At 37.3% G+C, this 13,349-nt stretch overlaps 2 protein-coding genes across 4 annotated transcripts in view; both read right to left on the bottom strand.

Moving 5' to 3' along the window:
- LOC139138094 (uncharacterized) overlaps nucleotides 1-5,037 on the bottom strand; it is a 55,652-nt gene extending 50,615 nt beyond the window's left edge. Inside the window, exons 1-2 of the mRNA XM_070706318.1 lie at nucleotides 4,891-5,037; nucleotides 4,495-4,574 (exon numbers count right to left, since the gene is read on the bottom strand). Of these exons, the coding sequence (XP_070562419.1) occupies nucleotides 4,495-4,574; nucleotides 4,891-5,037 (227 nt within the window). The remainder of the gene's footprint in view (nucleotides 1-4,494; nucleotides 4,575-4,890) is intronic.
- The window catches only part of LOC139139198 (uncharacterized), a 120,081-nt gene continuing 111,226 nt past the window's right edge, over nucleotides 4,495-13,349 (bottom strand). For all 3 annotated transcript variants that reach the window (XM_070708023.1, XM_070708024.1, XM_070708025.1), the window contains exons 7-11: nucleotides 12,777-13,054; nucleotides 12,300-12,580; nucleotides 5,807-6,039; nucleotides 4,891-5,080; nucleotides 4,495-4,574 (exon numbers count right to left, since the gene is read on the bottom strand). In XM_070708023.1, coding sequence (XP_070564124.1) covers nucleotides 5,058-5,080; nucleotides 5,807-6,039; nucleotides 12,300-12,580; nucleotides 12,777-13,054 — 815 coding nt within the window. In that variant the 3' untranslated portion in view covers nucleotides 4,495-4,574; nucleotides 4,891-5,057. The remainder of the gene's footprint in view (nucleotides 4,575-4,890; nucleotides 5,081-5,806; nucleotides 6,040-12,299; nucleotides 12,581-12,776; nucleotides 13,055-13,349) is intronic.

Genomic DNA, 13,349 nt, shown 5'->3' with positions numbered 1-13,349 from the left:
GGGGTCACCACGCTCGTTTCCATGGAAACGGACGTTAAAATGCGTCGTTAGAAATAGATAAAAATGATATAATTCACTTAAACTAAAGACAGCAATTATAAAACGCTTAACAAATGAGTTAATTTTAATAAATACCAAGACTTAAGATCCATATCTATCGAATGTATAGTTTTCATGATGTTTGTAAAGATATTTTAACATAAGTATCGATTACAAAATGACGATATCGAAATCATATCACTACATAATTTTCGAACTTTCTTCCTGTCGCTTTGAATGGTGGTCATTTTGACCAAACTTGGCGAATAAAATCCTGACATAATTCCATTTAGTTTACGCTTTAATAAAAGGGTGTCACCACGCTACTTTTTACAATATCTCCAGTTGAATGGTGATATGCGCCATGTAAATGGGAGAGAAATGTTAATTTTCGCTCATATTGAATAAAAACCAGCTTCCTAGGGGGTCAAAATATGACAAGGTTATAGGTCACATGTATTTCTAAGAGACTGGGTCAAAAAATTGGTAAAAGCGCAATTTCAACAATGACAGGTGATGTTAAATACATGCACTGCAAAATAACAATTTGCGGCAGGCCTGAGTTAAATCTGCGCAGAAACGTTCTAAAGCGTGTGTGCGCGTCCGAATTCGGCGCCCTTTACCTAATTGCTTTAAAGTTTTCTCGGTGTACAGATAGTCATTTCATCTCCTCAGATGCACGAAGACCAAGAAATGAAGTGAGGTTTCCATTGACTATATATGATAACTCCACTGAGTAATTCTTGCTTATTTTCGGATTGCACTCTTTCAGACAAGGCACACACAACGGTTTGACAGTTTTACCTTTCCACATGGAAAGTGTATTCTCACAGGGTTTCATCTCTTATTCTTTGAGGTACTTTGCAGGCAAGATATTTACTGTAGCTGCACAGTCCAACTAGAAGTTTACTGCCTTCCCGCTGACAATCATTTTAGCATGATCTTCTTTATCTTTGTGCTGAATGCGTTTATGTTCAAAGTGCTTGCCTACTAAGGCTGATCAGAGTCACTGGATCTATCTGGTTCATGAACATTGTCAGTCTTATGTGACTTGTTATTCTTTTTTGCAAAGTGGGTTTTGGCAGTGCCAGATTTCGATATGTTAACCCAAGCTGGACACTCTATTTTCTTAAAGACATGAGTCTAGCCAGAAAATTAACATTCAGAAGCACGTTTGACTCTTCAGTGCATTCTTTCTTGTTTCCTTTCCTCTGTATGGGATTCTTAGGTTTCTGTTTGATCTTCACTTTATATATAGGTAGACTCTGCTGTCCCCCATAGTTTTCATATGTGAGTTGGTCACTTCAGCACTTCGGCATGTGTCAATTGCTTTACTTAGAGTAAGTTTTCATTCTTCTGTGAACTGTTTTCTGGCTGCGTTGTCTCTTATACCAATGACAATTCGGTCTCTGACAAGCAAATAATGCAAACACTGACAGAAATTGCAAGACCTGAAGTTGTTTCGGTGCGGTGACGTAAGCACGATGGTTTCACCCGCGTCTTGAACTTGTTTGTTGGACAAATATCGCTCATAGGTTTCATTGGTCCAGCCAATAAAGTGGTTGTCAAACTTCCTTAGTAAAGTAGCGAGCAGAGTTTTGCTTTCGCCAGGAAATAATCAAAACTCACTGCATGAAAACGCAATAATACAGATAAATTCACATTAATGAGTTGTCTGTATTATAGTATAATACACGTGAATTCACATGAATCCACATGAATACAGGCTTGCTGAATACAAGAAATGGATTCTTGACTGTATTCATCTGTATATGCACTCTTCAGCTAAAATACAGACATTAATCCATGCTAATACAGTAAGTATTATAGGATTTTATGCAGTGACTCTTATATAGTTGAACGATTCTGGAGCAATCGAGTGTACAAATAAAGCAGGCTGATATTGCTGAAGCCTGACTATATAGTGGTGCAGAAATACTGTAGTTCTCCCAACATTGTCAAAAGTATTCATTTCCCAACCATATATGTGCAGCTAGATAGGTTCAGACATTGTCGATGTTGAATTTGTGGTAAAATGGGTTTCCAGGAGCCAAACTGGAGAGGGGCCATTACTCTATACATTCTCCTGAGGAGAAGACATGACGGCGTCTGTCTTTCAGACACAACAATAAGGGGTGACCACGTGTGCAGCTATGTTTTTCCACTAAGTGTCTACTCAGTATACGATTTCTACAATTTTGGCAGATCGATTTTTCATTCTCAGTCTTAATCTAGTTGTTGAGGCATCCTAGGCTTTTTGCTGACTACGGCCACCATTTTTCATGCTTAGATTTGTGGACTGGTGGTCGGACATGACACATTGAACAAAAGAGTACAGTGACAATGAACTTTATTGAAACGCCATACTGGAAAGATGTAGTACACGAGCTCTGACGTCATGAGCCTCACTTTGGTATCGATACCGATTAAGGATGTACTGTCCTTACGAGTTCATGCAGTAATGAAATATGGCATTTATTTCCATTATAACATTTATATTCAAAATGGAGATAAATCGAACTTTGAGACCCCCATGAACCGTTTCCTGAAGATGAGTACTACGAATTCCTTGACAGATAAACCATAATAACAGACGTCATGAAGCTAATGTACAACAAGGGGAAGAGTACGTCAAATCGAATGGCATGGGTGCTAAATTTACTAGAAATACTAAGTGGGAAGGAATTGTAGCCAAGGACAACACACTATTGATAAGCTTACAAAGGGAGACATAGGACAGATTGATTGATCTTAGACAAGGTGAAAATGCATTGAAAGACATTTAGGCAGTCGATGATAGGATTGATAATAGAATTAATCAAGACAAAATAATAGAACTTTCATGGAGGAGCTTTGGATTTATGTCAAATAGACTCTTGTCAGGTACTACAACAAGAGCACTGTGGGCTGACTGTACGCCGTGGTGTTTCATATTCTGCAAAGCATATTTCTTACCTGCAGGCTACGTCAGCCAACCTTTTATCAATTTATTGCATATAATATAACGACCAAAACGCGAACAGTGTGCTCAGTGCAATAATATGACATAAAACTGGTCCAATAATCATTTTCAGTATAGCCATGTTACTGACTTAACCTTAGGCATTTACATGTAAACTTTATAATTATATCTATTACCATTTGAAGTTTACTTGGAACGGGAAACGGTCTCTTCTCTTTATGTTGTTCTTTATATGTGGCTGCAGAGACAAGTAGCTAAACGATAGTAAAACCGTCATTTCATAAAACTAAGAGGACACTCGGAAAAATAAAAACAACAGCTTTGTTGTTGACATTCTTTAGATTCGGGGTCTAAATGTTGAAAGAAATAGTCGTGCAATGAAGAGTTGAATCAGTTGATTTTTCAGAAGTATTTCAGAAGTAGTCGCAAGCTATGGTTGTCTTTATTACATGCCTCGTATATCAAATGCCGCGAGCTCCATAGGATTCAATGGTAACTGGTTGATGACGTCTCGGGCCGCATAGTCATGAATTGACTGAAAGTAAACCAAAACTATTTTCAACTTAACAACTTCGGGTTTTAAAAGATAAAATTACATGTTTTACATTAAATTCGACAAACCCCATAACGGGGATTTAAATATATCAATGCGTTATTCGATGATGAAAATCATTAAATTTTTCAACAGATTTTCGTATAACATGACATGGAAATAACGCATATGATTGTCATTTTTATGTAAACCCAAAAATTTGGAGTGAAAATTGTGCAAGAGAGACATGTAATAAAAATATTACAGCCTAAACAAGGACACAGAGTCCCATGTTGGGCTATAGTACATAATATGCCATAACATGTATATATTATGGCAACCGTGTCAGAATCTTCCAGCCTACTAAAGGTTTCTTGCAGATGTTCATATCACTTTGATTTATTGAAGCGACATCGATTGTTGTTTGTTCTTATGAGACGGAAAGGGTTAGCCGTATTGAAGAACGGTGTTGTGCGCTATATATTTTGAGATAATAGCTTTTAAAATACCTGATATGTTTACAACATCTTCACATGGCAGCTGAAACCACTTTATAGATGTTCCTAAGTAAGCATTAACGTACTGAAGTCCATATTCAACAACAATCGGGGATGATCATAACTTCAGCATTTATTTAGCCATGGTTTTTTTTTATGCACATTGCATAGGCATTGACGAAGATAAGAAGCTAGGAATTTATTTCATAATCGTATGTTTATATTTTGTAGGTTTTGACATGTAACTAGGTAATTATAACTGGGGCAACATATGTTGACCTGAGGTAGAGGTTATTCCAAATGATAAGATGTTTGAATTACAGAATGTCTCTGAACAGCTTTGTGATTCTTTGAGAATCTACACCCTACTTACTAACTGCAGGCATAAATGCTTTGTCCAAACTATTGATTTTTGTAAGGTCGTGCTGGATTCACAGTAAATAATTGTTTAGGATCTCACCTACCTCTCATGAGACTCTGACGGCAAAAGTTTCCTTGCATTGCTAGTTAGTGTTTTGATAACAACCTCCATGTTTCCGTTGAACTGTAACGGAAGGGAAAAGCGATATCATCGGAATAACTATCTGAAACATGCATCTGTTTCAATTGATATTAACGCAATACGCTAACACGTAGAATAAGGTTCCGTTGTTTTACTTAACTGTAATTAGTGCTCAGAACACTTCATGTAGAACGTTGAGATGGTATTTTGTATTTCTTACCGTGTACGCTCGAGAAAAATTGATGTAAGACGCAATAGCACAATGTGTAGCAAAAATATTTGAAATTGTATTTAAATCTTTATTTCCCTCAAAATTCAGGATTGTTTGTATGTATGTAATGCCAAAAGAGACCTATACCTCTATTAATTCTTGCCTTTGGATACCGAGAATGAGTCTGGCACACACAACATAATCTGGAATATGTTGGTGTTCTGCAATTTCTTGGAGCAATGCTGACTGTGAATTCACAAGAAATGCTAATGATCGTGGTAACACGTCATCCATGTTGTAAAGTGGTACCAAATTCAGCAATATTTCCCGGAAGTTGCTGTTTTTATTAAAGATAAAAATGATTTTTTTTATTTTAATGATATATGTTGCACCTTTAAAAGGAAGAAAGCATTAAGAGATCATTGTACAAAACATGTGAAAGCAGAATACAAAGGTGAAATCACGTTGAGATCTATAAAGTACAGTATCCTTGTTGCTATACTTTGTTTCTGTTTGGGCTATACTCGTACTTATTCAAAGGCGTTGTGAAATACTAATAATTTCACACCTAAGTGAAATATTTGCTAATATATGAATTGCTCACAGCCAAATAACCACGCTATAAAAGTATTTTTGTTGACGGAATTTATATTTTAAACTACAAAACTGAAATATAAGCCACAAACATTTATATAATGCAAATTCAGACATTGTTATTTGATGAAGATTCACATATCGCTCCAAAATAACTTGATTTAAAGTTTCAAAGCCTAAAATCAAGTACTTTGGATGATTAATATTTTAACCAAAAGTGTTGACTAGGCCTGAACACTTCCATCTTTATTATTGATAAATTCCTACATTTCCCATGCGAATCTGAATAAGGTAATAAGTTAAAACTACAAATTGGATTTGAGAGGTGTCGTATTCAATACATATTTAATTTCGTACATGGTACGTATTTCCTCGCTTACGCACCTACCTCAACAATATCAATTCAAATACAGAGACAGACTAGCATAGACATATCTATAAATTGTACACAATTGATGAGAGTGTTTACCTTTTATGTGCTGTTGCTTCAATTTAGAAACCTGTTTCTCCGCATGTATGCCTTCAAGCCCCCACCATGGTTGTTTTATGATGACCTCTTCTGATGACAGTCTTGCTGGTTGGTTGAATGACCTATATGAGCCGTCGAGGATATGTATGACCGGTAGGCAGAATAGCCACTGTAGATTATTGTCCTCAATTTGGAAATTACATAAACTTATAACTGCAGCCTTAACTCTGTTGCTGTAAGAAAAATAAGATCATGCTTTAATGCCATGCCGCAGCTTAATCTATATTCTTATGTGTGGCAGTATAGTGAACACCAAGAAATGAAAGAAGGTGAAATGGGTTCACAACCGTCTACTGTAATACCAATACACAAGTCATTGATGGGCCAGGGAAATATGGTCATTAAGAAGATATCAATGGAGTGTATATGTTGAGATCTATGGGCACATAGGTCTATGTCGTTGTTCACAATTTGAAACACATGAGGCATGTCTAAATTAATGGTTCTAAATCGGAAAAAAAAAGATCAAACTCTAGCTGTATTGGCAAGCCAAGAAATACATATGTGCATAACAATGAGGTACAAGATGTGATTTCTTAAGGTCTAATATCCTATAAAAATTGGAGGGTATAGAACTTGTGGTTACTGAGTTATGCATCTATATGTACAATCAAGGTCAAAGGTCATCGAGGTCACGTCACATTTGAAAAAAATTGTATTGCTAATCAATCCCTATATGCCAAAAATCAGACCTCGAGCTCTAATCGCTTGCCCAGAATTAGATATGTGCATAATTAATGAGATAAAGCATGTGTTGTCATAAGGTCTCCCATCCTACTAAATATAAAGGACATAGCACTTGTGATTACTTATTATTGACATAAACGTTTATTTTAGGTAAAAGGTAAAAGAGCTCACATGACATTTGGTCAAAAAATTCTATCCTATAGTTATCCCTATGTACCAAAAATCAGACTATCCAGCGCTGTTGGCTTGCTCAGAATTAGATATGCGCATTATTAATGAGGTACAGTATGGGCGTCATAAGGTCTTCCATCATAACAAATATGAAGGGTTTACCACTTGTGGTTACTGAGTTAAGGACAAATACGTATATTAAGGTCAAAGGTCATTGAGGTCACGTGACATTTTGTCAAAGAAATTGTATTGCTAAGTTATCCCTATATACCAAAAATCAGACCTCTAGCTCTATTTGCTCGCTCAAAATCAGATATATGCGCATAATTAATGAGGTACAATATGTGGCATCATAAGGTGTCCCATGATACTATACATGAAGGGTGTAGCAATTGTGGTTACCAAGGTTATGGATAAATACGTATATTTGAGGTCAAAGGTTACCGAGGTCACGTGACATTTTGTCAAAAAATTGTATTGCTAAGTTATCCCTATATACCAAAAGTCAGACCTCTGGCTCTATTTGCTCGTTCAAAATCAGATACTGCGCATAATTAATGAGGTACAATATGTGGCATCATTAGGTGTCCCATGATACTATACATGAAGGGTTTAGCAATTGTGGTTACTGAGTTATGGAGAAATACGTATATTTGAGGTCCGAGGTCACTGATGTCACGTGACGTTTTGTCAAAAAATTGTATTGCTAAAAAAAAAAAAAAGTTATCCCTATATAACAAAAATCAGACCTCTAGCTCTATTGTCTCGCTCAAAATTATATATGCACATAATTAATAAGGTACAATATGTGGCGTCATAAGGTGTCCCATCATACCATATATGAAGGGTGTAGCACTTGTGGTTACTTAGTTATGGACAAATATGTATATTTGAAGTCAAAGGTCACCGAGGTCACGTTACATTTTGTCAAAATATCCGAGATATCTGCGTGAACATGACCCAATCTATAAGCCCCCTGGACTTCATCCGTGGGGCTAAAAACTGTGTCTCTGCATCCTTTTTGCAAATGAATACGATGAGAAACTAAATTTTTATTTTACTGGGCCTTATACATGGGATTCTATGCGACTGACTTATACATGGCAGTCTATGGAGAACTGCCTTATACATGGGAGTCTATGGAGGTGTAAACTAAAAAGTCCTGTAACACGGCCAAATTTGATCGCATTGTGAAACAAAGTGACGTGCATCTGTATGGGGTAGAGACTATCCATGTGCAAAGTTTGAAAGAAATTGACCAGGGCATGTCTGAGATATCTGCGTGAATGGACAGACAGACGCACGCACGCATGCATGGACGGACATGACCCAAAATATAAGTCCTCTGGACTTCGTCGGTGGGGACTAAAAACAGCGCAAATTAAAATGCCTGTCTCCGGTTGAGAGATAGTAGCACTCCCTAATGACACATAGTTAAGTGTTTTGTCATGCTGATTTATATGCAATTACGCTGTGAGTTCATGATTTCGGTAACATTTTCTACAAGATCATTAAAGTGGCACTCTCACTTGGTAACATTTTTAAAACACATTTTTTTAATGCCAACGCTCGATATTTGACGTGGCGACTGCGTGCGGATTTCGAGATATCGATAAAAACATGTCCTCAGTAAAGCAAAAGTTTGAATTCCGGTGGCCCACCTAAATTCAGCATCTGAACATCGAACGTTCAACATTGGGGCCGTTGTCAACTAAGCTAGGGAGTATACTAGTCTACGCTGATGCTGCTTACGCAATAGTACCACTCGCGTCGGTGATCAGTCATAGCCCATTGGAGAAAGCCAAGTCTTACTGACTCGGTAAAAAAACGAAAGAGAAAATTTGCTGATTCCACCAGAATTATTCGCATAGCCATTGGGAAAACAATCTGGAGCGCCTTGGCATTCTTACCCATAGAGATTTTGCGAAGCAGTTATTAGACAGGTGAGTTCTGTTAACCTACCAAGTCACGGCGTTTGAGTTGAATTCGATGGCCATTTTTGTGGGGATTTTTGACAGCTCGGATTCTGACCATTATTTTTATCATATTGTTATCATCATTAATTATTTTTCATGGATTGACCATATTTTTGGCACCCGACTTGGCCCAAGACCAAGAACTGAAACTCTCGCAAATGTACATTGTGAGCGGTAAGCCCTATGTAAATGTTTCTTGCACAGGCTTTATTCAATTCGAAAACCAAAGTCAATGTATAAATTTATAACATTTATCAATCTTCTAGGGGCAATTTAGATAAAGTAACTGACAGCACGGGAAATAAGTGTCAGGAATCGTAGTTTATCATACGTGTCCAAATCTATTGCTGAGGTGGTCAATGCATCCGTCTTGCCGCGACCAACCCGGGGTACATTCAACCATTGATAATCGATGCATAGATGGTCTGCGACTCAATTCTGGTCACACATAGATTAACCCTTCTGTCTAAACTGTCTAAATATTTAGAGTACATTTGACTTGATAAAAACCAACATTTTATACTTAGGTCGGCACACCTAAGTACAACACATCTTTGCCTTCAAGTTGCTGAGAGCGTACTGCACGGATAGCTGACTCAAGTCGACATAAAATACAATACAGTGGCGATGAACATTGACAGGATTTCAACATGTTGAAACTGAATATGGCCAAAACTACATTGATGCGGTAGGAAATGATATCAGTGATATAAATCTGAACTGTACATTTCTTCCAAATTGGATTGGAAATATTTTACGAAACGGAACTTGTTTCGGCTGACAGGCTGTTTCTGCACTGGCAGACGACAAAATGTAGTAAAATCAGAGAAGGCAAATATTTTGTGGTATTGGTTAAAATATAATACACCTGATTGAGAATAATGAAACGACAAAACAAAAGAGAAGTTTTAAAAATTTACCTGAGATAAAGGCGTAATGCTGTACATAAAGTCTTTGCAGTGGGAGGTAAATTATTGCATCATTCAAACTTATTATGGACTTCCTAGGATATCATCAATCAGCACGACAACAAACCTTCGGAGGATTTCGGGTCATAGTCGGGATGTGAAATACGCTTGGGAAATGACATGTTTTTATCGATATCTCGCGATCCGTGCGCAGTCGCCACGTCAGATACTGACCGTTGGCATTAAAAAGGTGTTTTAAAAATGTAACCAAGTGGGAGTGCCACTTTAAGCTATGAAAGCTCACTCAAAAAATCATCAACTGCAACGTTTGCCTTTATTCATGAATTTACTTTCAACTAAAATTTGTTAAGAAATATGCGTTAATTGTACACAAGAGTTAATAAAGCTCTAGTTGAGATTCACTTTGTAAATTAAATACGCTTCATAAGAAATGCGCACTGCACTCTAATATGGCTGCCATAATGCGATTGTGCAAAAGACAGTTGACCTGTGTCATACATCTATAAGGATCTTAACAAAGGCTAGATTGTGACATCTTCTTGACTTCACAGTGACCTCAGCATTAGTTCCTTTTCCCTATATGAATGCGGGAAGGCACAGTCGATTAATTAGACTGGAATTTCGCTGTGTATCGACTTCGAGACTTTCAGTCTGTATTCTTCACTCTGTGAATGTAGCACTGAATTCAAAACTTTAATCAAGCCTTTTGCCAGGGAAGGAGTCTTTTTTTCTTACAATACAGTGTCTGCCTGTACTCAATTACTGGGTGACTGTTTTAGCGAGTTTTGTACGGTCCCTGTTAAGCTAAGTACTGTAACCTATCAGATGTTTTTATATCATCTTGTTGATATCCCCTGGACTTGGATATTATTTTTATTAAATTTTTTTAAAAGAAAATCCTGATTTCATCGCGTTTTTTGTCGTCCGAGAATAGAACGATTTTGTGTAATCTTAACACTGGTTTCCATTCTTCATTAATCCTATGAATTCATTCCACAGTGCCTTGTGAGCCTTTTGTGTGCCTTGATATTGTGTCGGAATTCAAGCCAGAACAATTTATTGAAGAGTCTAATCAGGACACGTTAGAATCTTTCCGAAAAGACGAGTGTATAAAACTCCAAAAGTGTCCCTGACGTCAAATATTTGTCATTGCCAGCACTGTCAACTGTTTCCATAACAAATCGAGCCAAATTATAAGGCACGAATAATCCATCGACCTGACGGAGTGATTATTTTGCTATGTGAAAGCGTTAGCGCTGTTAATGATGTTGCCACCTCTTTTGGCAAACTTAGATTTATTTGTTCTCCCTATCTGTGGGATCGGGCAGAAAGGAGATTAAACACAATCTCGTAGGACTCTTTGTTGATACTGAATCAAACTGTATTCTAAACACGTAACCGGCCCCACCAAATCACAGATTTGCACGTACTAAGACTGACTGATTGTAGCTAGGGAGTTGTCTTTATTTTAGACCCGGGATCAGAGAAGTGGCCTTGAAAATCCGAAATCGTTGAGTATACCCCCTAGTTTTAGCTCACGTGTTTACGCGCTTGAGCTAATGTCGTACTGATATCTGTCAGCGACGTGGCTTTTCACGTGTCTCTTCTTGTGTCTCTATGTTTGCATTCGAGAAAGTCTATTCAGATCGCCATCTTCTCTTGCATACATTTGGTTAAAAAAGGACAAAATGCAGATTAATTATTGGCGGGTTTGCATAAGAGTTTGCCAAATGACCATATCAAATCGCACGAATCGTATTAAAGTCGTTAAGGAAGGAACTAGATGACACATTCCAAGGAAACGTTACAAGTTCGTACAAAGTTAATGACCACGGCACTGCTCATTTGCATATTTTTCGAAGTTTCCTGACTACCAATACATTAGCGGAGTTGACTAGACCAAAGTTGAAGAAAACTGTTTTGTACAGTCAAGATATGATGATGCAACATAAATAAAGGTGGTTAACATCTTTTCTAAAGAGGATATGACGCAATTAATCATCCTTTGGAATGCAGTCGGCAAGTTCTTCATTCCAAATAACATTGTCTTGTATAGGAACAATCAGTCAGGTGTAACAAAGGCAGATATTTGATAAGCACAATCAGTCGTAGGGACTTGCCAGAAGCCCTTGACTAGATCAAATTTTGCCACATACTTGGCTTTTCCAACTCGATCGATGCATTATGTTGAGTGTTGGGGTTCTTTGTTTGTTGTTGCCTTTTTATTAGCAGTGTTTTATGAATTCCCGTAACTGTAGTACATTTCTTAAAATTAGGGTAAGATCATAGTGTGGTTTTCTCAACACTAACAGTGGTACCATTTCGGCATTTTAATTTTGCCATTGCAATTAGGTAGTAGTAGGAAAGCGATATTTCATGTGCAACTAACCAGCGGTTTTCCGTGAATAATGGTATGTGTAATGTTATTTGTATAATTTCGCCTTGATCAGCATACTCTATCCTCCTCTGGATTTCTAAAGTTATAATGTATTTGTGACAGCAGCAGTAAACGGGAGTTAATTATGGTATCAAGCGTGAAAGGACTGAATATTGTTTAAATTAAATTGTTGAAAATAAATTTTAGCAAGTTGAAATAAAATTTTAAACTTCGCAGTCGCTTATTTCCTAGCTGTAATGAACATAACACATCGATATCAGATGCACACTTACCGGATTTGTGTGTCATCATAACTTTGATTAATTGCTTGTACAGTTTTTTCTTGTTCTTCTGCAGAATCGCTAAATATGCTTAATGACCATATAAGAATTTGCAAACTAGCATGATCTATCATTTTGTAACAGTGTTGTTCAATCACTAACGTCATTGCAATTGCCGAAACCATATTGTCGATCCTATCCTTTTCTGCACAAGTTGGCTCAGCCCTTTCCCTGTGGACATTTCTTGTTGCTCGATAGAGTGCACATTTCGTCATTACAAGATCCAGTAATATCTGGTAGGAATGAAGATAAAATGAAATTTTCACGTTGTGTCTCCAAAAATCAAAATCTTCCAATTCAAAAGTTTAAAAAACCTTCATGATAAATTTGCTTAGTTGAACTTTACGAATCATTCCCTTCAAAAAGTCCGTCACATTTGGAAGGCTACTTAGTATATGAAAGGCGTGCGTATTTGTTATACGGTCTTACCTCACTAATTCTTATTCCTTTTATATCCTTTTCTGTTGACCTTTTACTTCCACTCTTATTAAGTTTTACTCGCCGGCGTATTGATATATTTGTCACGACATCAGATAATATCCTCAGAGCATCAGCCGCTTTCATCTTATTACCACCAGAAGGTAGGAATCCAGTCCAGGGCGGAATTAGCAATTTTAGTGCCTTCTCTGCATCCTTTCGTCTGTGATCAGGCCAGGCACTAGAAGGCCTTTCAATTCTGATAATACCGTCGTAATAGTGAATGTCACCTGTAACATGATAAAGAAGACATATTCTACCAATCATAAGACAGGTGTACATAGCGAGTGATTATATGTCACAAGATGCATTAAACTTATCAAAAAACAACTCAGTTTCCCCTATGATGTTGCTTCGCCTTGGATTAACCAGTTGGCATTCCGTACCATCGGTTATCTCCGCCCGTAGCCAGGAACGTTAGACTAAGATGTAAAGTACTTAAACCACCTAAGGTGAACTCTCAGTGGCAAAATTCTGGTGAGTTCGTGGAGCACACCCATTAGAGAAACAATTACATGCCTGTGA

Source organism: Ptychodera flava, chromosome 8, assembly GCF_041260155.1.
Source record: "Ptychodera flava strain L36383 chromosome 8, AS_Pfla_20210202, whole genome shotgun sequence".
Lineage (NCBI taxonomy): Eukaryota > Metazoa > Hemichordata > Enteropneusta > Ptychoderidae > Ptychodera > Ptychodera flava.
The sequence above is the reverse complement of the archived record's forward strand: the minus strand, read 5'-3'. Positions and strand labels throughout refer to the sequence as shown.